The 24,657-nt window shown below is 34.8% G+C and overlaps 1 protein-coding gene across 1 annotated transcript in view; it reads left to right on the top strand.

Annotated features, from left to right (window-relative positions):
- LOC129237945 (DEAD-box helicase Dbp80) overlaps positions 1-24,657 on the top strand; it is a 61,517-nt gene that overhangs the window by 25,955 nt on the left and 10,905 nt on the right. Inside the window, exons 7-9 of the mRNA XM_054872945.1 lie at positions 13,162-13,263; positions 17,924-18,059; positions 18,122-18,284. Of these exons, the coding sequence (XP_054728920.1) occupies positions 13,162-13,263; positions 17,924-18,059; positions 18,122-18,284 (401 nt within the window). The remainder of the gene's footprint in view (positions 1-13,161; positions 13,264-17,923; positions 18,060-18,121; positions 18,285-24,657) is intronic.

The raw sequence follows: 24,657 nt of genomic DNA on the forward strand, positions 1-24,657 counted from the left end.
TTAATTATCTTTAAAATTAGCTATTGTAAAGCCTGATTGGTTCAATACAGCGTTCTCAATTGTGTACACAAAATCGAAAAATGATGTTTCGAGAAAAACGCGTTTAAAGTTTTGGATACAGGCGATCAGGCCACCCGTCGCGTCCTGTTAAAAATTTTGTCACTCCTTCAAAAATACAGATATCGACTTGAAATTTTGAAAGTATATTCTTAAATAGTTGTAGAATAGATTAAAATTATTTCCAAAAAATCGATTTTTTTGACCCGATAAATGAGGGTCCCCCCTTAAGACGAAATAGAATAGGAAGCTTTAGGACTGCACCAACTGCCAACCGTTTGGCTACAAGGTGGGGTGGAATGAGTCCAGTGACCATTCCTAAAGCTGTTGTGGGGCAAGTTCGCATTGCTCCCGTTCCGTTCAGTCAGGCTATTCTGTATACCTTGTTATGTGTCATATCAGTCGTAGGTAATCATTGGCACAATTATTATCTTATAAGGCCATACTATTATCTTTGGTCGCAGACCCCATGTTTTACCGTAAAGAGTAAGGCCATGTCAAGTGATCCTCGAAAATTTCACTAAGTCACGGATTTTAGGGCAAGATGTCTCGTTGTGTAGTCAAAGTCATGTTATCTCTGTTATTAGCAATCAAAATTTTAAGCCAGATTAAATTGAAAAATTAATTACTCCAAAACTACAATAGATAATGACGCATACCATTCAAGTATTGTCTGTACTATTTTTCAAGTGTTAATATCTCTTTTTATTGTGACAAATAGATAAATAAATAATAACTTTTTGTAATCAGTTGCATTTTTTCATGTTTTCTTCATGCTGTTAAACAATCGAACTTACGCATAATTGTGCGGAAAACGCTTACCTTCAATAATCTGAAAATAGAATTTTGTACTTTTACTCCATTTCCGAGATATTGACTGCTTTGTAACTTGGTGCGCTCGACGGTGGCATTTATGCCATCGGCTAATCTGTCGCGCGGCGCCTTGAGGGAGCCTGTACGGCGCCTGAAGCAGCGTACAACTAATTTCATTAAAATAATTATATTGTATTAAAAGTCCGAAAGATTCCAACTATAGTACATTTTTACCATAATATGACAGTTGTATTTACTTTTCTTACTTTACAAACAAAGAATCGGCTTTTGAAAAAATTCGACTTTGAATTTTTTTTCCAGTCGTACACATAGGTTGGAACTGGTGATATTGCCGCGTATTTTTTATCGCTACAGCTCCTTTGATGCGGTTTTGATATTTTTTTTCATGAGCATCATGCTCAAGTTGAGAGCAAAAATCAAAATCTATTGTTTTGAAAGCACTTTTCGCCCATTCATGGAGAGCTTCAGGGTTACTTATTTGATCCCCGCTTACACGTTGCATACTTGCTTTATGTGCTAATCTCTTCAAAGCTCCTCCAACTCCATCGCACGCTCCTTTTCCATGAGACGGTGCGAAAAATTCCATTCAGCGTCGATCTCAAAATCATTCTTATGATGATATAAATTTAAAAAATTTAATTTGTTTTTGTTTTTGTACTGTGAACCTGCCCATCGGAGAAGTAAAAAATTTTTTCACATTTCTACATCCAAACTTCTTTTTCAAATACTTCGCAAGTCGTGCATTGAATAAATGGACAGAATTCGCGTCATGAGTCAATTTTCCAGATATTATCACAAAACTAAGATGATAAGCTACTCCACCTTTGCGATAATATATAACATAAGGATGGAGAGTAGCTTGAGTATTAGAACAATGATGGGATTGTATGGTCAGAAAGTCCGAAAACGTTTTCTCCACCATTGCACCGAACCTGATTGAGGCTCCTTCTGCTCGGTGGAGTTTTTTTTGGAGATAGCGAAATTGACTCCAGAGTTTATATTGCTTTTGGGGTAGAGCCTGGGACATTATTTGGCAGACTGGCCCTTCGGATTTTACCACCCTTTTTGCACCGTATCCTCCGGGTCTTTTCTTTCTCCATTTTCTTAACCAACCAGGAAAAGCCGCCTTTGGTTTAGGCTTGGGGAAATTGGGTCCCGTTTTTGGCTTTTGGATGCTCAAGGCTCGAGCAGCTGCGGAAATTTGTTGCTGTTCGTACAGCACCTTTGCCGCGTTATCAGTTTTTTTTCTGGCACACATTAGCCTAGGTCTGAGCAGGACAGCGCCAAAGCTGTAGAAGACTTTGTTGCCTTGTTTTTCGAACCTTTCAGCTGAACTAGGGTCCAGAGCTATTGCGAGTTCCACCAGTTCGCCTTTTTGAAAGCGGTGAGTACTCGCCATTCGCTGACACGAAGTTTCGAATTTTGCGACTCTATTTGCCCAAAATTCACTAGTTACGACAGGAAGCACAACTTGGGGAAGTAGCCAATAAAGATTTTTGCCTTTAGCACTTCTCGCTCGTCACAACCTTCAGATTGGCTCCTTCTCATGGTTTTAGAGCCTCCTAGTCCAGCCAACATTTCATTGTCCAGACAGATAAGAACTAGCAATTCAAGCCTGAAACTATAGCAAGCAAAGTGTGGCTTCATATCCTGTCAAGAATGCATTCCGGGAAAATAAGTGGTATAATTCCGATTTTCTTTGATGCAACGATCTCTGCTAGCGTAGGCTCTGAGGAAGAAAATTTGAAGCACCCTTTAAAACCTGCTCTTTAGAGACCACCGATATCCCTTCCCCAAGACCAGGACTGTCCTTGGTTTAGGTCTTCACTCTCTTCATCTTGCAAGCCGACGGAGAGGCTGTGGGCACTGCCGACTTTTTTGCTACCAGCTGGTGTAAATCGCTTCATCGCCCTGGAACCCTACGCGAATATTGTTACGAATTGGTTACGTTTTTAACATGTTTTAACACAACAAGTGGCCTCACCGTATCCATGCAAACCTACCCCTAATTTTGTACGATGTTAATTACTGTGGCTCGTTCAATTTGCGTGCTGGAACCAAAAAAACGCGGACTACAGTAAAAAAATTTACTTCATCGAAGAAAAAAACATGCTGTTGTAAAAGTTCTTTATTAAGAAAAATATATAATAATCGATGCGTTGGCGGCTGATGCAATTCCAGACTACTTCTAAGCTAATTACGATTATGCCTTGTATAATATTTTTCTACGCCGCTATCCCTTCCTTGATGCTAGTGGTTTTTATGTATGTTTTTGTTGACAATGCAAATGTACTAAAACTGCGTATGCTTGTTCTTTCATAAAAATTGTATGCCATTCATACTGCTCGTTTTTTTTTACAATTAGGATCTATTATCTTCTTTTAGCAATGTAAGAGCCTTTTTTTTGGAATTACACTGTAAATCTTATAGTTAAATTAGTCGGTGAGTTGCTTTGATCTTCGTTTGATATTTTCTTGCCGGTACTATTTTAGTATTACATTTTGTGATTGTTTCTTGGATTGTGTTTACATTTAAGTAGCGATATATGGCTTCATTGGAAATAAACCAACCAGCATTTGTATTTATTATATTTCGTAATATTTTGGATTGTGTTCGCTGTATGAGCAGACGATTTGTGTTATTAGCCCTTATATTTGTATTCCGTATTTCCAGATGGGAGTAATAATTGTTTTGTAAAGGGTCCGCCATATAACTTTACGGAATTAAAAACGCTATAAAAAGAAACTACTCAATATTTTTCAAAACTGTTTTTTTTTTTATTTTGAAGTACAATCCTTTCGGTTAATGATGGAACACAACTTCATTCATATGGCTGCCTCGGCTAGCCATGCACCATGCATGTACGGCGTCATACCAAGGTATTTACGCAAAATTCGTCTCAATGATGTCTCCGAAATGTCCAATTGTTGAGAACCACGGTGAACTGATGTTCCTGGTGATTCACGAACACTCTCGGCCACAGCAGCAATATTTTCGGTTGTACGCACGGTTTTTGGTCGATCACGCGTTGATTTGTCTATAAGCAACCCAGTTTCTCTTACTTTTTTCGCAAAGTAACGCACATACGCTTCATTCGGTGCTTTTCTTCTTCCCATTGCCGTAAGTAATTTTCGTACACATTCTGCAACGTTACCATGATTCTCAAAGTAATGCCGCAATATTTCCCAGCGTTCTTTGAGCGTATACACAACCATTTTCGTTCAGCGGAAGAATAAAACTAATTTTCTGTCAAATCAGATGACAGCTAAGTGTTACCATTCTTCAAATAATACCTAGTTCAAATCCGTAACGATAGATGGCGGGCCCTATATATAAGCACTTTATTATAAAGTGATACTTTCGATGCTCGTCCGATTAGCAAATTTAATTCCCTATACTTATTCTTAAGGGGGGACCCTCATTTATCGGGTCAAAAAAATCGATTTTTTGGAAATAATTTTAATCTATTCTACAACTATTTAAGAATATACTTTCAAAATTTCAAGTCGATATCTGTATTTTTGAAGGAGTGACAAAATTTTTAACAGGACGCGACGGGTGGCCTGATCGCCTGTATCCAAAACTTTAAACGCGTTTTTCTCGAAACATCATTTTTCGATTTTGTGTACACAATTGAGAACGCTGTATTGAACCAATCAGGCTTTACAATAGCTAATTTTAAAGATAATTAAATTGTTTTCAATGTGACATTAAGTGTTTTTTTAAAAAAAAAGATTTTCATATTTTTTTGTAATTTTAAAGTCAATTTTTATGCATGAAAAATCACTTTTAACATAAAACTGGGTAAAAAATATCAATTTCGACATTTTTTTTTTAAATCAAAATGTCACATCGAAGGTATTATCCTAAAGTTTTAAAAAAAATTTGGTGTTTTTATTTCAGAAAAAAATTCAGAGCGCTAGAATGTACACAGATAGAATGAGGTGCCATGGACGAGGTGTATATTTCCATACTTAAAATGTTTTTTTTCTTCTCCGAAAATTTTTGTAGACAGTCAAGACATTTATTAAAGTACTTTATGAATTACAAAACGTTTGAAGTTATTTTACCTGAGAAAAAAATTCCCAAAAATGATGAATTTTTCGACCGTCTAAATGAGGGTCCCCCTTAATGTGATTCCTTTTGTTAATGATATGCTGTTACCATATTAGTTTTTCGTCAATAGTTATTCCAAGATATTTTGCTGCTGGACAGATTTTTATTTTGTTGTTTTTTAAGGTAAGATTATAATTTGATGTTTTTTGTTTGTATATATAACTTGTATAGATTTGCCTTTATTAACTTCTATACCCCATTCGTCAAACCAATTCATTGCATTCTTTATTTTTTTTTTTTAATGTGAAATTCGCCAATTTTTCGTCAGTGTTTGATGCCATTAACACAGTATCATTTGCGAACGTTGCTATCATTGCATTATGTGTTATCGGAGTTGGCACATCTGCGGTGTATATTAGATATAAAAGTGGTCCTAGTACACTGCCTTGCGGTACTCCAGCTGTCATTGGTGAGATATCGGAATGTTTGTCTTCATATTTTATATAAAATTTTCGATCAGTTATGTAGGTCTTCAAAAGTTCATAGTTGTTTTGTGGAAAGATTCGTTGGAGCTTATACAAAAGTCCTTTATGTCAAAATTTATCAAAGGCTTTTGCAATGTCCAAGTATACAGCTACATAAAATTCTTTGCCATTCATATCGTTAAGTATTTTATTGACAACCCTGTGGACTTGTTGGACTGTTGAGTATTGCCGTCTAAATCCGAATTAATGACTTGGTATCACTTTTTTTGCTGTCAAAATTGGTTCTAGTCGGTGGAACCATATTTCTTCAAACATTTTTGGAACTATCGGCAATAAGCTGATGGGCCGATATGAGGCAGCTTTGGTGGAATCTTTTCCTGGTTTTATCGTTTAGCTTTCTTATTTGATTTTTAATTGCACTTATGGTAGTCTTTCTTATTTTGGTTAACGGAACTTTTATTATGTTATCAGATTTAATGTTAATGTTTTGATTATCCATTTCGCTTGTAAATGTGTCTAAGAAATGTTTGGCTAGTGTATCGGCTTTTTCTTTACTTGTTTTTCCAATGTGCTGGTTTCTGTTTTGATAGAAGTTTTGTGTACTATAGCACCATTAATATGATATATTTTGCTGCTTTCCATAAGGAGTAATTTGTAGATGCAGCTGTTCTTGGGTTTGCCATATAATTTCGAAGTTTTCTCTCGTTGTCTTTTGTAAATAGTACTTTCTGCTCATTTGTCGCCTTGTTAAGTTTAGTTTTATCTGCTGGATGTTTGGTGACTTGCCATGTTTTGCGGAGTTTTCTTTTTTCGCCGATTTTCTCTTCAATGCAAGTTGGTATATTTTCTTTTTTTGTCATTTCTAGAGGACATAACTGCTTGTATTACGATATAATTGAAATATACAATAGCGGAGTCAATTTCATCTTGAGTGATACATTTATTTTGAGTTTTTGTTCCAATATTTGACGAGCATTAGTCCAATTCGTTTTAGAATTATATAGGCCCAGAGATTGTTTTACTTCAATAGGTCCAAGTAAGGTCATAATTAGTGGTGAATGGTCTGAGGATAGCTCTAAATATGATTTTATTGTCAGCTTTTCATAGAATATATTTTTAATGATGCAGAAGTCAATTAAGTCCGGCTGTTTTTTGTATCTGTTGGCCAGTAGGTTGGTTCACCTGTGATAATAAACCGACTATTACTTTTTCTACTGGCTTCAATTAACTGCTTCCCTTTGTTAATCTTGACCCCCAAAGTACATTTTTGCCATTGTAGACCCTCCAGCTAAGTAACGATTTCTTAGCGATTTTAGATAATGTAGGTGTTTATCTCTTGTGTTGTTACATTCTGTCAAAAAAATATCGGGAGTTGTTCATTTAAAAAGCGCGCGTTACACATATGTCTAATTTTTTTTGCTGGAATGTTGGTATAACTATCCTCTGTAGTGTCGCGGAGTTTGGCCGTGATCTGTCAATTAACTTGTTTTTGCATTTAATTATATCAGTCAACCGCAGGTGTACTCTGCGAGTTTCACTATGGATAAAAATATCGAACAAAGAATTTGTCTTAAATTTTGTGTGTTTGAACGGGATTTCGGTTGCCGAATCGTTGAAAATGTTGCAGAAAGCCTATGGGGAGTATGCTTTAACACAAACACGGGTCTACGTGTGGTATAAGGCTTTTGCAGAGGGTCAAGAAGTCGTTGAAGATTTGTACCAATATGGCTGCCCATGAACATATTCAACGGACGAAAATGTCGACAAAGTGTCTCGCGAATCAATTCAAAACATTTGAGCTTTGAGTCGGTAGAGGCCATTAAGGAGAATTCGCTGAAGGAACTTAAGAAGATCTCCTCAAATGCGTTTAAAAGGTGATTTGATGACTGGACTAATAGTTGGCATATGTGTATTGCTTCGAATGGAGCCTATTATGAAGGCGACAAAATAAATGTTGATGATTAAACAATTATTTTGCATTTTATTGAACAATTCCCGGTAGTTTTTTGACAGAATGTATATTTGGGCAGACAATAGACTGCATATATTGCTATTTGTCCTTTTGTGTCTTCTATGGCTATTGTGGTTGCTTGAATGTTTGTTTCTCTGTGTGCCTCCAGTTTAATGTATTTAATATTTCTTTTGATAATAATTGCTGACCCACCGTATGCTTTGTTGTCAGGTTGATTTGTGGAATGTATATTTTAGTTCGGTATGTTAACAACAGTTTTGTTCGTGGCATGAGTCTCCGAAATCAACATTATATCGATTGCATTATTTTTAAAAATGATTTAAGTTCCAGATTGTGGAGAGCTAGTTTGGTAACGAGCATTGTTGGTATGTTCATCATTCCTGACATTAGGGTTATTAATTGTTTTGCTTTTAGTTCGTTCATATCGTCGTTATTTGTAACATGTTCGATATTATTTTTTGTTTGCTTCGGGCGAATGTCATCTCTGGCACCCTTCGATTTGCATTTGCGTTTGTTTTAATTACCTCATTATTCATGTATTCTTTTCCGCTTTTTATGCTTTTTTTGCGTAGTGCCGGATATCTCTGAATATGCAATGCTTTATAAATTGCACATCCGCGGTAGTTTACTTTGTGATTTTCACCGCAATGTATGCAATTTATGCTATTTTTATTATTAACTGTATACTTTATGATCGTACTCTAGATATAGAAAAGCAATATAAATCTCAGGTGCAAGCTAAAAATATCAAAGGATAAGCTAAAAGATAAATTAGTGATGTCGTATATTAAATCAATAAGGAAATATATATGTATACAGTGTTGGAAAAAATAATAGAAACGATGTGAATTTGTCATTCTTCTGGGTATATTTCTTGCAAAATAATTTTTGCTGTTGAAGTTCATATCTTTTTATAAAGAAACAGTTTTATATATAAAAATAGAGAAGTTCATTTTATTGTCCTTGGAAAAAATAATAGAAACAACGTCCTTAAAGCTAATAAATATAAGTATTTTTCTTTAAGATAATTAAACAAAACTTTTAAAATTGTAAACAAATTAATATTTGGTTGTTGCACCCTGGGCTTTAATGACTGCGGTGCAACGCCGGCTCATTGAGTCCACTAACTTGGCACAAACTGATGGGTTTATACTAAACCATTCTGCCTGGACTTTTTCCCACAAATCTGCTTTATTTTTTGCCTTATAGGCGGCAATTCTCTTCTTCAGAATGCCGCAAAGGTGCTCTATGGGATTCAAGTCCGGGGATTGTGAAGGCCATTCTACTAACTTTACATTGTTATCCTGGAACCATTTCTTCGCCAGTTTAGAGGAGTGTTTTGGGTCGTTATCTTGTTGAAACTCCCAAATCAATGGCATTTCTTTGGCATATGGAAGCATAACATTATTTAAAATATTTACGTAGTCCGTAGCGCACATCTTATCTTTAATCCAGAATAAAGGACCAACTCCTGCCGACGAAAAACATCCCCAAAGTAGTATATTACCACCTCCATGCTTCACGGTCTTCAACGTGTGCTTTGGATCGTATGCAGAGTTTTTAGGTCGTCTTACATGTACCTTGCCATCAGACCCAAACAAATTAATCTTTGTTTCATCTGACCATAATACGTTTTACCAATTTGCACGTAGTAGATGTTTCTTTGCAAACGATAATCTGCAGGTTATGTTTTTTCTGCTAAGGTATGGTACTTTTCTTGCACTATAGGCCTTTAATCCCCCAGATATTAATCTATTTCGGATTGTTCGACTGCTTACTGGCGCTTGTAAAACATTTTTCAATTCTTCTGAGGATAAAAATGGTTTTGTTTTCGATTCTCGTATAAGCAGTTGGTCAAACTTCTTTGATGTTGCGCGCTTTCGTCCTCGTTTTTCCTCTGTAATTTTAAAATTAATCGCAGAAAACACCTTTTTTTTGAGCATTTCATTAAATCGGCAATCCGTGACATAGGAAGGCCATCACTTTTTAGTTCTTTTATAATTTCTCTTTCATTAACAGTACAGTACAGAAATATTTTTTTTTACATACTGTTCCACCAAAATATCAAACAGTTTAAAAATAACAGTATACTATTAATTTTAACTGTAGCTATTCAAATTTTTCCGAAACGTTTCTATTTTTTTCCAACTAAAACACGTGGTTCTGCACCAAATAGAATACTGAGCCTAAATATTTCCGATTATGCACATAAAAACAAGACAAAATAAAGTACCGTTATCAAACAGTATTACACAGTGTGTATCTGCATAAATAGGTACATACAAACTAAAAATTTTATATGAAACTAGCGTACCCTCGCCCGCTTCGCTAGACGATAAATTCAATGATTTGCTGAAAGAGAATAAAATTAATACGAAACAAAGCAAATTCTTTGATACAATTTCATTCGAACTTTATTGTAACACTTTTTGGTAGACAACGTTTTTGGTTTTTTCATCTTTCGCGTGAATAATGACGATGGTTTGCCAACTCGTGAGCAAGCTACATACAATTGTCCATGAGAAAAAATTGGGTATTCTAAATTAATACCGCACATTTGTAGATACTGTCCTTGCGCCTTATTAATTCTCATAGCGAAGGCAAGGCGAATAGGGAACTGTAAACGTTTGAAATCGAATGGTAAATCCGCCGGAATCAGTGGAATTCAGGGTATCAAAATGTCTTCTCCTTTGTACTTCCCTTTCAAAATTGTTGCTTCGATAACGTTACCCATTAGCTTCTTTACAGCGAGTATGGTACCGTTGCAAAGTCGGGGCACATTACTATTGCGCAGCATAATAATCGGTGCTCCAATTTTTAATCGTAAATTATGAGGTGGTAAGCCTGGCAAATCGAGTGAGTTTAAGAATTCAGTTGGATAATTTACGACCTCATCTTGATCAGTAATAGTGTCCATTGACTTATACGCAACTATGTGACCAGGTATTTGATCTAAAATAGCTGAATTTATATCACTGACGTTCTTATTTTCCCCAGCTAAAATTGCTCTTTCGCTGAGTCAATCATGGTTTTTGTAATGTTGAACTATGTTTGGAAATACACTCTGTATCAATGCCTCTTTAGACTGTGCAAAAGTGCAGAAATTGTTAGGCAATGTTATCATTCCTGTTGTTTTTGAAAAAAGGTTTATTTTTTTGGTTAAAGTGTTTTTTGAAGTTTTGAAAAACACTTCGCTCTAACAAATTTCTTCTCAGTTAATTGCTGAAAATTAAATATTTTGAAAAAACTATTTTTTTTTAATTTAACGTTTTTGAGAAAATTTTGTTCTTGAAAAATTTTCATACTTTTGTAAAAGTTTAAATTGATTTGTTAAAAAAGATTTTTTTCCGCTTTGAAAAACACCCCCTCGAAAAAATGTATTCTCTATTAATAGTGGAATATGAAATGCTTTGAAAACACCATTTTTTTTTAATTTTTTTTTGTTTTTCAGAAAATTTTGTTTTGAAAAAATTTCATACCCTTGAAAAAGTTTTATTTTATTTTATTTGTTTAAAATTTTAGAAATTTTTTTTTTTTGTAATTTTAGAAAAACGCCTCTTCGAAGAAATTTCTTTTATCTTTTTGAGGAAAATTTGGTTTTGAAAAAATTTCATGCTTTCGAAATTTTTTTATTTTACTTTATTTCTTCAAAATATTTGAAAACAATTTTTTTTATAATTTTCGAAAAACACCCCTTTGAAAAAATGTTTTCTATGTGTCATAGTGGTATTCCATTAACTTTTAGGATTATAGTCAAATACTTACAAATATCTACGCTTTCACAAATAGCAACAATAAACAAATTTCCTCAAAACCAAAAAATTTACTTTTTTTCTAAAAAAATTCTAAACAAACAACGTAATAAATTTAGAATTTTGTGTTCACGAAAAAACAGTATTGTTTTTATTGTATTAACTGAAAACCAAAATGTTGCAAAAAATCAAAACAATACTAAATTATTTTTTTGTGTTCATTTGGTCCATATGTTCCATAAAAAGTTGATATGGTAAATAATATGCAGGGTCTGATACATGCAAATTTCCATTGACCATTATAGTGACAAAATTATCGATCACCAATTCCAACAGGATTTCAAAATCAGAGTTGGAATGAGTTGTTGTGTGGTGTACTTCTGAAAAAATGAGAAATAAACAAAATAAATCTAAAAATTCGAATTCTAACTTTATCTTGTGTATGTTCTTATTACCTTTGAATTTTTCCAATGAAGCACCATTCATTTTAAATTTTCCAAGAATTTTTTTTATCATTTCGCGTTTCTTTCTTTTTCATTCGATTCCAACATTTGTTCATAGCCGAAAACATCGTTTGCAAACGCATTCATTTCCATATAGAATTGGTCAAAGAAAGCATTGCTCAATTGAATTGAAACATTATTTTCATAAATACTTAGGACCTTAACTAATGCACCTTGGTACATACCTAACGCAGATATTCATCGTGACCTTGACATCGATACTATTGATGAAACAATACAAAGCGCTAGCAGAAGACACATAAATAGACTATTAACGCATACAAATCCTATGATGAGAAGACTACCAAATAAAGAAAAATCTACCCAAAGTCGGCTTAACCGTCAAACACCAACAGATCTTGCAAAATCCTTGTAATCAATTGTCAACTAATCGTATATGTCATTGTTTGTTAACCACTTGTTTTTAAATAATATGTATATATTTCTTCTAAATGAGCTTGGGGGCATTGGCCCTTCAATATCACTCTCATTCCATCTTTTTGTAAATCAAATTACTTATTGTCTAACGACAGGTGTAATATTTTATGGAAGAAATAAAAAAAAAAAAAAATTTCATTCGAATCATTTGAAATTTCTGTATACAATAACGAAAAATTCAAAAAAAGTTGTACACATAAAATGAATGTCGATTCGAAACTTACTTTAATCTAAGAATCGAGCAAGTTTTGTTTTGTACAATATTTTGATTTTTTTCTTTTTTTTATATGAAGAAAATATTTAAAAGAAATTTTGTTTTGCTAAAAACCTTCCCCTAGTGGATCCCTATAATATGAAAAAAGAACGAATAAAATTGGCCTCGTATCGGCCCAAAAAAATGCGTACAAACGAACATCATTTCATTTTTATATATATAGATATGGAGTGATTGTCGTTTCTATTATTACTATTAGTGATTGTCTTTTCTATTATTTCTATTAATGTGGCTTGTTCCTTTAGGGTAAATGACATATCTCGATGTAGCAGCCGATCAATTTTTATATACAGTAATTCAATATTGCTCCTTAAAATACTACCTAAACTGTCCGCACACCACAAATTCAATTATAATTTGAATTGAATTACTGTATATAAAAATTGATCGGCTGCTACATTGACATATGTCTTTTACCTTAAAGGAACGAGCCACATTAGCCATTAAAACTGTGTTTTCAAAATTTAACTTGTACTGGATTTTTATAAGTAATTTTCAATGCAATTCACAAGTCGTTAATTTTACTATATCAGTTCAGGAATAGCTGATCAACTGTCAACTGTGTGCTACCTCTTTTGTATTAATTAACTCATCACTGTGGAATAAAGCCTTATTCCCAAAAAATGTAGGCGACATAGAATAAAAGTAAAGTTAAAAAATTGCAAAAAATGATTGATTTTGTTTTGAAACTGTTAGCATTTTATGTATGCACATAAATGCAGATTTTGTATAAGTTATAGCTAATTATTAAATTACTTGTCTAACACTTTTTGTATATCTCTTTTTATAGGCAACTGTCTACGAAATGCCAGATGTTATTTTTTTCGGCTACGTACGATAAAGAAGTTATGAATTTCGCACAACATATTGTACCTGATCCAACGATTATAAGGTAAATACAAATCTTGAGATATTTATTTCTAGGTATTGTCTTTCCAGAGAATTTCATGCTTCCTTATTTTCATTTTAACGCACTTTTGAGTGTTGCCTTTTGTTTTTAGAATTGCTTTGCTTTGATTTGATTTCATTTCAATTAAGATTTTGTAATAACTGATTTTTTATGTTTTCTTTCTTCCTGAGTTGAGGAAAGGTGTCACAAAAAGCTGACTGTACATTTTTAAACAATTAATGCAAGTTAATGCCGTCTCGAAATAAGTTAGACCATACTTTATACTTTACCGTAGTCATAGTAGAGTTAGAATATTTTCACCTAGAGTCAGCTCTAATGTTAGAGTGACAAAAAGCTATCACTAAGCTTTTCGATATTATTAATGATTTATTTTAGAAGAAGAAGTCTTTAATAACCGCTATAGCCTAGACAAAGCCACAATTAAAAATCTAAAAATTATATCTGTACGTATGCACACACATATGTATGTTGGTTGGTTAGTTGCAGTGGTGATTTGTTAAGAATCCAACTAGCATTATTTTGTTGTCACATCCTCGCAACCAACTTGTTAAGCTGATTTTGAGAGCATGGCTATATCCAGTCTGTGCGGCTTAAGAATCTTATTAAGGGGGGTTTAAGCCAGACAGTTGTTCAAAACTCACGAACAATGGTTTGCCCAGAGTTGACATTTTCTCGTTCTATAGTTCAGGAAATGGAAAAAAGTTTTATTTTTCTCTGGTTGATTACAACTATGACAATTTGTGTTGTAAGGGATGTCCATTTTGAGTGCTTGTTCCCTGATAGGCCAAAAGCTAGTTATGACTGCCGTGAGTCCTCAAACGTCTCTTCGTTTCATTTTTATCAATGTTGACGTTTTTTTGAGGTTATAGGCGGGCCCCAAACGTTCTGCTAATTTTGCAGTCGTTTGGTCTCTCAATCTACAATCCGCGATTCGAAGTTATTTGGAGAAAGTTATCTTCTTGATTGCACCCAGTGGTGTGAAAATCGATCCTTCAAGAACTTTATTCATGGCAGATCCCCGTCTTGCCAGCAAATCTGCTTTTTCGGTACCTTCAAAGTCCCGATGTCCCGGTGGTTTTCACTGAAGGTGGTGATGCTACTAGGTTGTTTAATAAGTTTTGCAGTTCGATAAAAAAACACAATTTTTAGGTTTGAAATATATATCTTATAATTCAATATAGTCTCCTTAAACTTCAATACACGTGTTCCAACGAGATTCCAATTTATGAATTCCATCCCCGAAGTGGGAATCTGGAAGGGCTGCAAAATACGTTCCCACAGCTGTTATATCCTCACCATTTTATGAAAAACGCTTTCCACGCTTGAATTCTTTTAAGTCTGGAAACCGATGGAAGTCGCTAGGAGCCGAATCTGTTGAATACGGTAGATTTTCCAACAATTCGAACTTTAATTCAGAGCTCTAGAGCTCGAAAATTTAGGGTATTTTCAGGAATTTTGTTTTTACAATAAAAAAATGAAAAACGGTATTTAAATTTATAAGGCTTTTTTTTTTACTTCCTTTACATACAAAAATGAAAAAAAATTTTAAATTTTAATTTTTAATTTTAAATTAAAATTTTTTTTTTAATTTTAATAATTTAAAAAATGGCGCTGAAGTTGACCCTCCCAAAATAATTGACCTGGAAAGTGTTGTCCATTTTGGCTCTTCTATTTATCTGGAACACAAAAGCCAAAAAAATTATTAATCAGTATGACTGCAGCTATGTCCCGCTACTATGTAGAATAAAAAAAAAATTTACAAAATGACGCGGTTTTGAATTTGACACTCTAAAAATGTTTTTTTTTTCAGTTTTTTAATCAAAAAATACGAAATAATTGAAATAATAATATGATTCTAGTAGGGGCGATAACCAATGATGTTGTGAACAACATTTTAAAATTCTGACGATTCGGTTGAATATTTTTTTTTTTATTTTTTTTTTTTTCTTTTATTTTTTTTTTTTTTGTTTTATTTTTGACAACACCACACCGCAAAAAGACGTTTCGAAATAAATGAGTTTAAAGTTTGAGGCACAGGAGCGCGTGGACCGCTCTCTACCTAGTTAATGGGCTGTAGAAGCTATAATATTGGGAATTTGTGCATGAAAATTTCACAGTATATTTTTAAGATACCATACTTCCGAAAAAATGCTCTTGTGACACGGTGCATTCTCCTGATCCAAAAGAAATTTTTCTTTTGCGAACTGAGTTTTTTTCACCAATTTTTTCCTTCAGCTGTATTCAGAGGTATTCAGAATTTATTGCTTTACCAGTTTGCAAGCGATCAACAAACAAAATTTCTTTCGCATTCCATAAAACTGATGCTAAGAGTTTGTTAGCCGATTTCTGGACAGGAACTTGTTTTGGAGTCGAAGAACCAAATGTATACCACTCTTTAGTGTTTTGTTTTAATTAAGGATCATAGTGATATAGCATCCATAGTGATGAATCGACGAACCATGTTTCATAATTTATGGTTGAATTAATCATACACAACATATATTTGCACATTTAGTTCCTCAAGGAACACCAGCAATTTTAATACCATTCATAGTATGTATTGAAACAATTAGAAATTTAATTCGACCAGGAACTCTAGCAGTACGATTAGCAGCTAATATAATTGCAGGTCACTTACTATTAACTCTTCTAGGAAATACAGGTCCATCACTTTCATATGCTATTATTTCGCTATTAATTATTGCTCGAATTGCTTTATTAGTATTATACTTGAATCAGCTGTAGCAATTATTCAATCCTATGTATTCGCAGTATTAAGAACTTTATACTCTAGAGAAGTAAATTAATTTTAAATAATGTCAACACACGCTAATCATCATTTCATTTCACGTTTTCCTTTCGGAACGCTCAAAATGTTGCTGAGAAAGTCGCATTCGAATGTGTTTTTGTTCCACTGTTAGCACATGCGGTATCCATTGTTCACACAGCTTCCTTTACGTGGATTGTGAATCGTTAAGGTTTGTTCGACCATGTATGACGTTTAAATTCAGCAACCCATCTTTCTACTGTACTAATTGATGGCGAAAATTTCTTTTACACTTTCAAAATTCGTTCGTAATATTACTTTTAAATCTGCCAAAAATAAAAATTCAATCCCTGCACGGTAATTGATTTTTTGATTGTAGAACATACTGTGACACGTCGATACTAACTGGCTTGTAAATGAAATGAAGCGAATACGAAGAATGTGCCAACATAACAAAAAAAAATTGCCAAATAGCAACACCCTTTTATCTATAATATTAGTAATCTACAATCTTCCCCAATTGCCAGTACTTCCGCCTCGAAAACACTGCAAGCCTAGTCTATGAGAATATATACTTGATCCAACACCAAAGTCCACTTTAGAGCCATCTGAGTAGTGGTGGGGGGATGAGAGTGATGTCTATCGTGCACGCTATAGCATTAAGTTCTTTAAGTTGCTACTAAGCTTTTGGCTATCTAAAACTACACTATGACCAAACTTCCTAGCATTCCAAAAATTGTATAGACAGTAGTCGAAGTTGTTTAGTGAGAAACCGCTACTCCATTCCTACTGAGATGAGTGGTAAAATTCCTATTGATGTAATCAGTATTCTCCGAGGTGGACTTAGTTTGACGCAGTAATAGACTGCCATGACCACCGGGGACTTAAAGTTCTCAAAGGAAGACAAGGAAAGCGTTATCGATTCTTTTGCCACTATCCGACTAGCAATATACCAGCTGTACCTAGAGGTTTCACCGTTGCTACCGTTATTGTTCATGCCACTCTCTACTTCAGAGAGAGTTCTACTACCCGGAAAATGGGTTTCGAGTAGAGCATTAAACGTTTCCGATTTGAAAATGGTGTACGATCGGGAAAATAACCGGTCTGGCAAGAAGCACCCCATACCATGGTAAGGCCGCAGTTATCAGCAGGGCTCCGTTAGAAGACAGTCTAAATTTATCCCCGGGCTGCCAAATCCACCTAATAGGCATGGGTTGCATTACGCCTTGGATTGGAGTTCCTTTTTTTAGCGAAGTTTACGTCTTCGACCTGTGTGGTTAGCAAGAGATAGTTATTCTCCTACATCCCATTTCTGGGAGGTGCTCCCCTATCCACCATCTGGGGACGCACCCTCTAGGGATAACAGGTTCCCTCGAGGGACATATGGATGTAAATAGTTTATAATTCTTGGTAATTCGCAACAAATTCGGATTACTTTGCGTGATAAGCTTTCCTAAATTCAGGTAATTTGCTAGCCACCAATTGCAACATTTAAGTATCATAATTTCTGTTTAGTAGTACTGTAACTGTAACCGTTTCTCGGGATACTCTCGCAAATATAATATGTTTTACAAATGCTTGATATTTTTGAACAATGCTATATATCAGCAGAGTTATCCTATGCAGCAAGTGACCTATAAAATCTTTAAAAAAAGGTTTATTTTTAGGATCTTACAATTTCAACGGTAAAAAGTTTTCTTGCATTATAAAATATCCCATAATGTACAGAAATATCCCTTTTCTCTCTGCAGGAAAGGTTAATATGGTATCGGAATATACATTCTCTGGGAAGCCAATACTTGTAATGATTGAAGAAAAAATTTAAATTCAACTAATTTTAAAATTTAAATTAGACTAATTTTAATTCTTTTCCAGACTCATGCGGGAGCAAGAATCGCTTGAAAATATCAAACAATATTATGTGAAGTGTATGAATGAGGAAGATAAATATAATGCTATACAAAATATTTACGCCGGAATAACAATTGGGCAGGCTATAATTTTCTGTCATGTATGTACGCATGAGTGAAATATATTTACAATTGCATGATTTTTTGAATAATTTTTTTTTAGACTCGGAAGACTGCTGGATGGCTCGCTGGCAAGATGTCATCCGATGGTCATTCGGTCGCGGTACTCTCTGGAGATTTAACTGTGGAACAACGACTTGCTGTTTTGGATCGGTTCCGTGCTGGTCTTGAAAAAGTTCTCATTACAACAAATGTCCTTTCGAGAGGTATTTACTTTTTGTTTTGTAAACACATAGGGAAGTATATATGTAGTACATGAACGAAATAATCCCATCATAATTCCAATTGGAATCAAAACTCGAGAATGTGTACTGAACTGAATGCAGATTATAATATAAAAAACAAAGGTGTAGAGATGTACTTGAGTAACCATAAAGCAAGTGTAAAGAAGAATAATACAATATGATTGTATAGTAGACTAGGGTACATATGTCTGAGTTAACAAAAATGTGAATACAAAACATTCTTAATGTTGCCCTTACATAAGTTGCTGCGAAAAGAAGTTGGAACAGAGTTACGTATAAGAATAGTGTCGGGATATGTCGGCAATATGTAGCCGATTGTGAATAAAGAAAAAAAGATAGGGTTATTTATTTCGATAATGTACATGTGTATTTTAGTGTAATATGTTGAGGGTATCGAGTGTATATATAATACATACCTTTAAAGGGTGGATGAGAAATATGGTTATCGATAATTATGGTTTGACAGTTAAGAATGGCAAATTGGGTTGACAGTTCTGTTCTATAAGGCTTGGAAAGTCATAATTAATCGTTTAACGCCAGAACAACGTCTCAAAATGGCGGGAAATTACTTGGAAAAAAAGTGTTCTCGATGTTGATAGAGCGAAATATTGAAGGGGACGAAGAAATGTTGATTCGTCGTCGTTCTAAACATGTCATTCGTCTACTACATGAAGCATTTTATGTAAGGATCTTGGCTTATGTGCCTATAAAATACAGCCTGTGCAAAAATTTAAGTCAAATGGCCATCGTTTGCATCGCATTTTTGCTGATGGGCCTCATTCAGATTTATTTAAAAATCATACTCAAAAAATAAATGCCATAAAATTATCTACCAGATTATAATAAAAAAAATTATTCAAACAATATTTCTGTTTGTATTATCATTAAAAAAACACCCGTTGCAATATGTATGATATTAATAGTTTTGAATAATTTTGGAGTTGGGTTAGTGTATTGAATATATATGTATTTTTATATGTATATACATATGTACATACATATATGTTATATTATATTAACCTGATAAACTTGTGAAATTGGCGCGGCTACTCATTTCTGCATTGTCCTTTCGCTTTTAAGAGTTTAAGACGACGATGCAGGCATGTGTTTATTTGAAATAAAGATAATGTTGTTGGAGAGGCGGATGGTTAAAGTTGGACTGTTACGGCAAGTAGTGTTGAACGATGAACTAACTGGTACTCTTTTTCTGAATTTGGGGGGGCTATGTCACTGTTGAAATTTATATTTGAAAGGTCGAGCTAAGAAGAACCGAGAGATTTGGTGACTCCTAACGCACTCAGGTTAAAAAGGCCATTGTACTTAAAGCTCTGGAAAGGGAAAGAGTAGGTAGTCAAGGAGCAAAGGAGAGAAGTAACAGAAGGAAAAAGATAGGATAGAATAAAGGACTAGAGGTAGTTAAACCTGTAAGAATTTTCCATATTCTTTGATAAATCTGAAAATATCGTCCAGATTGGGAGAACGGATTTTGCTTGTTCTCATGACATCGGAACCTAAAATTCATAGCTTTGGTGTAGCAAATGCGGGGCACTCAGTCCCGCTCAGTGCTATCCATCTTCCTCTACGCAAGCAGGCAAATCGGATCCGCAATGATTCCAATGGTAGCCATATGTTGACCCTATGGATTGTATCCTGTAATAATACCGACCGTCAACCGAACGTCTTTCTTTCCAAGTTTTAGCAGAAAATCCGACAGTTTTCTGTTCGGGCTTGTCACAAAATACTTTGCAGTTCTGCAGCGTTCTAAACCGGACCCACGCTCTTTATGTAAATTTCATACATAATCGCTGATCCACTTCTTGATTCTTTCAGAACTGATTCCGATTATTACCTCTGGTCCCTGTGGGGCAACTGCTGATCCACAGTTGGTCAATTCATCGGTAATTTCATTTCCTTGAACCCCGCAGTGCCTGGAACCCATATAAGTACGAGCTTATTCTGTCTTGCAACAGCCTTGCTTGGCTCTGACGGTAATTAGTATGTCACTGTTCTCACCAGCAATTAGCAGCTTCTCAGAGAAAATAGAATCCATCCATTCATTTTACAATGGTTTGATTAATTGCGTGTCGTTCGGCAGAGGAACATATTAAGTCAAAAGTGGCCCTTAATGTCCACGAACACGCCCATTGTATATTTACCAGCTTCTAGCCCGGGTTCAATCTTGCTAACAAGATCGTGTAAGCCGGATTCGTATGATTTTCCACTCTAGTAAGCTTCATACCCCCACTCGAATATGTTTCTCTGCCACTCGTTCTAGACTTTTCAACAAGAACAATGTCAAACTGATTGGTCTAAAACTTTTAGCTAGAGAATAGTCATCTTTTCCTCGTTTCGGAATAAATACTACTCTTACGCGTTGCAATTGAGATTGTATGTGACCAAGTGCAAGACAGGATTGGAATATATTTTTCATGGCCTCAATCAGCCTGTTTCCTCCTTTCTTTAGCATTGCTGGATATATTCCATTAGGCCCAGGGGACTTACAGTTTTCTAAGGAAGATAAGAAAAACCTTACCGATTCCTCTGTCACTATCTGACTAGCACTATACCATTGATACCGTTAATGTCAATTCTGCTTTCTACTTCAGAAAGCGTACTACTACCCAGAAAATAAGTTTCATGGCACTGTTATAAACTTTAGAACTAATTGGGTAATATTACGACCATTGTTATGGAGTTCTTTTTGGTATTCAGGTCCTATTATATGAACCGAATATTACTCTTTTTCAAGATAGATTCATATTGCCGAAATCAAGAACCACTCCCACAAAGCGGTAAATTAAAAAAATATATATATACCTATAATAAATTAATATTATTATTATAATATTTTATATATATTTTTTTAATAATTTTACGCACGTAGGCGTAGTTTAAGAAAAATTTTAATTAACCGATCGAAAAATCCCCCGTTATTCTCTGTAGAGGTTATCTATTGTGTACCAATTTTTACGTCAATCGGTTGAAAATTGTTTCAATTATCATGTCCAATTTTCTAAAAAATGTGGGTTGGAAAAAAACCACCATCCTGCAGTGTTGTTTTTAAGTAGTCAGAACTTTCCTAATTATTTAGCTATTTTTATCGGATATATATTAAGTTATACGTAAGCATATAAAGTGTTATCTAATAATAGGTGTTACTTTGATATTCAAAGAAAAATGCTATTTATTAATATAAATGATGGGATGTTTATTTCATTATAAAGAGAAAGGTATGCCGTTAATAGTGGACAATAACATCAGGCAAATGACCACCACGACCACGCTTACAGGACAATATCCTTTTGATGAAATTTTCCATAACCGAATTGCAAAGTGGCTGCTCTATGTCCTCGATAGCCTCACGAATTCCGTCTTTGAGGTCTCTTTCACGTGGTCCCAAAGAAAAAAGTCACAAGGTGTGAAATCACAAGATCTCGGTGGCCAATTGTAATCTCTTCGAAAGATAACACGGCCCGGAAACTTTTCCCGTAAAAGCTCAAGTTTTTCGTTGCTTGTGTGGCACGTAGCTCCGTCTTGTAGAAAATAAACGTTGTCCAGATCAATACCATCCACTTCCGGCCATAAAAAATCGTTAATCATTTCTCGATAGCGCAATCCATTCACCAATAACACCTTTTATTGGAAAACCCTTTATATAGTCTTCTAAATTAAGCAAAAAAAAAAAAATCGATTTTTGAAAATTGCAGAGTGGTCTTAAAAATGGTTTTGCAAATTCTGTAATAATTCAAGTTTCTGAGAAATAAAAAACCTTCATGAAAAATCTAAAAAATAATAAGATGGGGCTTTGAATATTTCCGGTGTGATCTCTTCATTTTCAGATTCTATGTGCAAAAGCATTAGCCAGAGGGCTCGGAAGGGCTTGGAAATTTTTGAGATATTTTCTCTGTTTGCTGTGTTGCTGTTGTTGTGCCTTTACTTGGAGGCGCGATTGCGGGCGGATATTCGTTCGGAGAAATACGAACGTAGGATAATGGAGTACTGCCCATAGTGGCCTTTTGATCAACAATTTTTCCACCATTTTCGAAAGCATTGGGAGAAATGAGATAGGTCGGTATGATGTTACGTGATGAGCGGCTTTGTCTGGCTTATTAAACAAAATGACTTCCGTTGTTTTCCAATATATTGAAAAAGGTTTTAGCTTGAATGTGGTGTTGGTGATATTCGTCAATATGGCAATTTGCTCGGGAGATGCTTCAGTATTTCAGCAGTAATTAGGTCGTAACTTGGCGATTTTTTATCTTTAATTTTCTTCTATTATTTCGCTCTGTGTTACCAGAGGAATCTTATTAATAGCATTACAATCGCCGTCGTGTTGCATATGAGGAATCATTGCCGATTCATGTGGGGCCCTCGAGGTAGTTTGCGAAGATATCTGCCTTTTGTTTATTTGTTTTTGCCCACTTGTTGTCATGTGTCTTGATTGGAGTGTTTCGCGATGACGGTTGTTTTAATTTTTTTTGTACATTTTCCAAGTGAATAATTCGTCTTTCACTCACTTGTTAGTTCTTGTAGGTATTTTCTGACTGAACTGTTCTTGCACGTTTTAAGGGAGGGGTCTGGGGTTTGGGCATTTTTTTAATGAATTTTTGAGACTTTGCTTTAGAGATATGAATAGTGAAAATGTATTTAAACTTTTTGTACATTATAAAGCATCATTTCAACAATATTGTACTAAATTTTTGTAAGAAAATATCGGGAAATAAGCCGGTGAGGTAACTTTTCCGAAAACGCCTTTTCCAAAAGGTGATTTGCGGTGACTATCGTATCTAGTTGTAGAATCACCTGAAATAAAAAAACAGAATTATTTGGTTAAATTATCACCAAAACCTCCCCCCCACTGGCTCCGATTTTTTTTTCATTTTTACGTTGCCAGCGCGTTTTTGAAGCAAAAAGTGCGATTTTCACTGATTTTTTCGCTGTATAAGTGGAAACCGCCCTTAATGTAAAACAAAAAAGTGAAAAATCTCTCAGTGGGGGGGAGGTATTTTAAATATAGAAGTTGTATACCAAATTTGAAAAGGATCGGTTAAATATTGTTGAAGTTCTAATAGTCACGGACTTTGAAAAAGTGGTTTCGAGAAAAACGTAACGCTCAGCTCCAAACGCTCGCAGCTGTCGCAGAGGAGTGGGGACAAAAATTTCTATAACTCCAAAAGTTTTGCTCCGATTGAGCTGAAATTTTGGGGCAATATTTTTGAGATGATTTACTATAAGAAAAAGTTTTTTCCAAAAAATCGATTTTTTGAAAGTCATACCCTAGACCCCTCCCTTAATTTCGTCGCTAAGTTTTTTAGTTATTTCACTTAAAAGGGTTTTGTCAAGAGGTGATCAAGTTTGATACCATCTGCGTCGCATTTTCCGTTTCTACCATACCATTTCCTTTATTTCTTTGGTATACTTGTAACCTGAGATGGTATTCTTTATGGTAGGTGTACTCTGCTAAGCTGCGCGTTGGATGTTATTTATCAATCGAAGTACTTTTGGCTGCTCGTTGATATAGAAATGCATCCTGTCTTTTTAAGTGCGTTGTAAAGTTCTCTTCCTTTGGTCGTTGTGAGTCGTGATCCCAATGTGTATATTTGGCATTAAAGTCGCCACGCTTAATAAATCTATTCCTGTGACTGTTTATCAGTTCAACATATTGGGCACATTTGATTGTATGTCGTGGGGGGCTATATACCTCGGTAATTGATATTTTAATCTCGGCATTTATCGTAGCAGTAGTTGCCTGGAATTCATCCGTGCATAAGCCACGCATAGACCTTTTCGTCCCTAGCGATACCAGCTGGAGGCCGTCCTCTATGAATACCGAAAGTAGACATCATGTAGGATGTCAGCGCTTTTCGCGAATCTAAGCAGATCTGGGGGATCCGCTTTTGAAACGTCCTCCAGATCCTCGAACAATGGGGCTCCCATGCATTTTGAACGCGTTTTTAATAATGCCGGACAGACGCACAGAAGGTATTCTAAAGTTTCCTCAACATCCTTTCTGTATATCCTGCATTTGTCCGTGTTAGCAATCCCTATCTCGTACGCATGTGCAGTTAATAGATAATGACCTGTTAGCATACCTATGATAGTTCTGCAGTCCTTTCGCGAGAGCGTAAGTACGAATTGAGTCAGTTTTTTGTCATTAGTTCTACACATAACCTTTGCTGTTTTGCATGTGGTCAAATTACACTGTGTGACAAAAAAAAAATTAAATATACTTTTATGGAGACCTAGCACAACTTGTGGCTATAGAAAAACTAAAAAAAATGGTATAGGAGAAATTTCCAATACACCCCCAAAATCTCATTTTATGGCCATAAAA

This window comes from Anastrepha obliqua, chromosome 2 (assembly GCF_027943255.1).
Source record: "Anastrepha obliqua isolate idAnaObli1 chromosome 2, idAnaObli1_1.0, whole genome shotgun sequence".
NCBI classification, from domain to species: Eukaryota; Metazoa; Arthropoda; class Insecta; order Diptera; family Tephritidae; genus Anastrepha; species Anastrepha obliqua.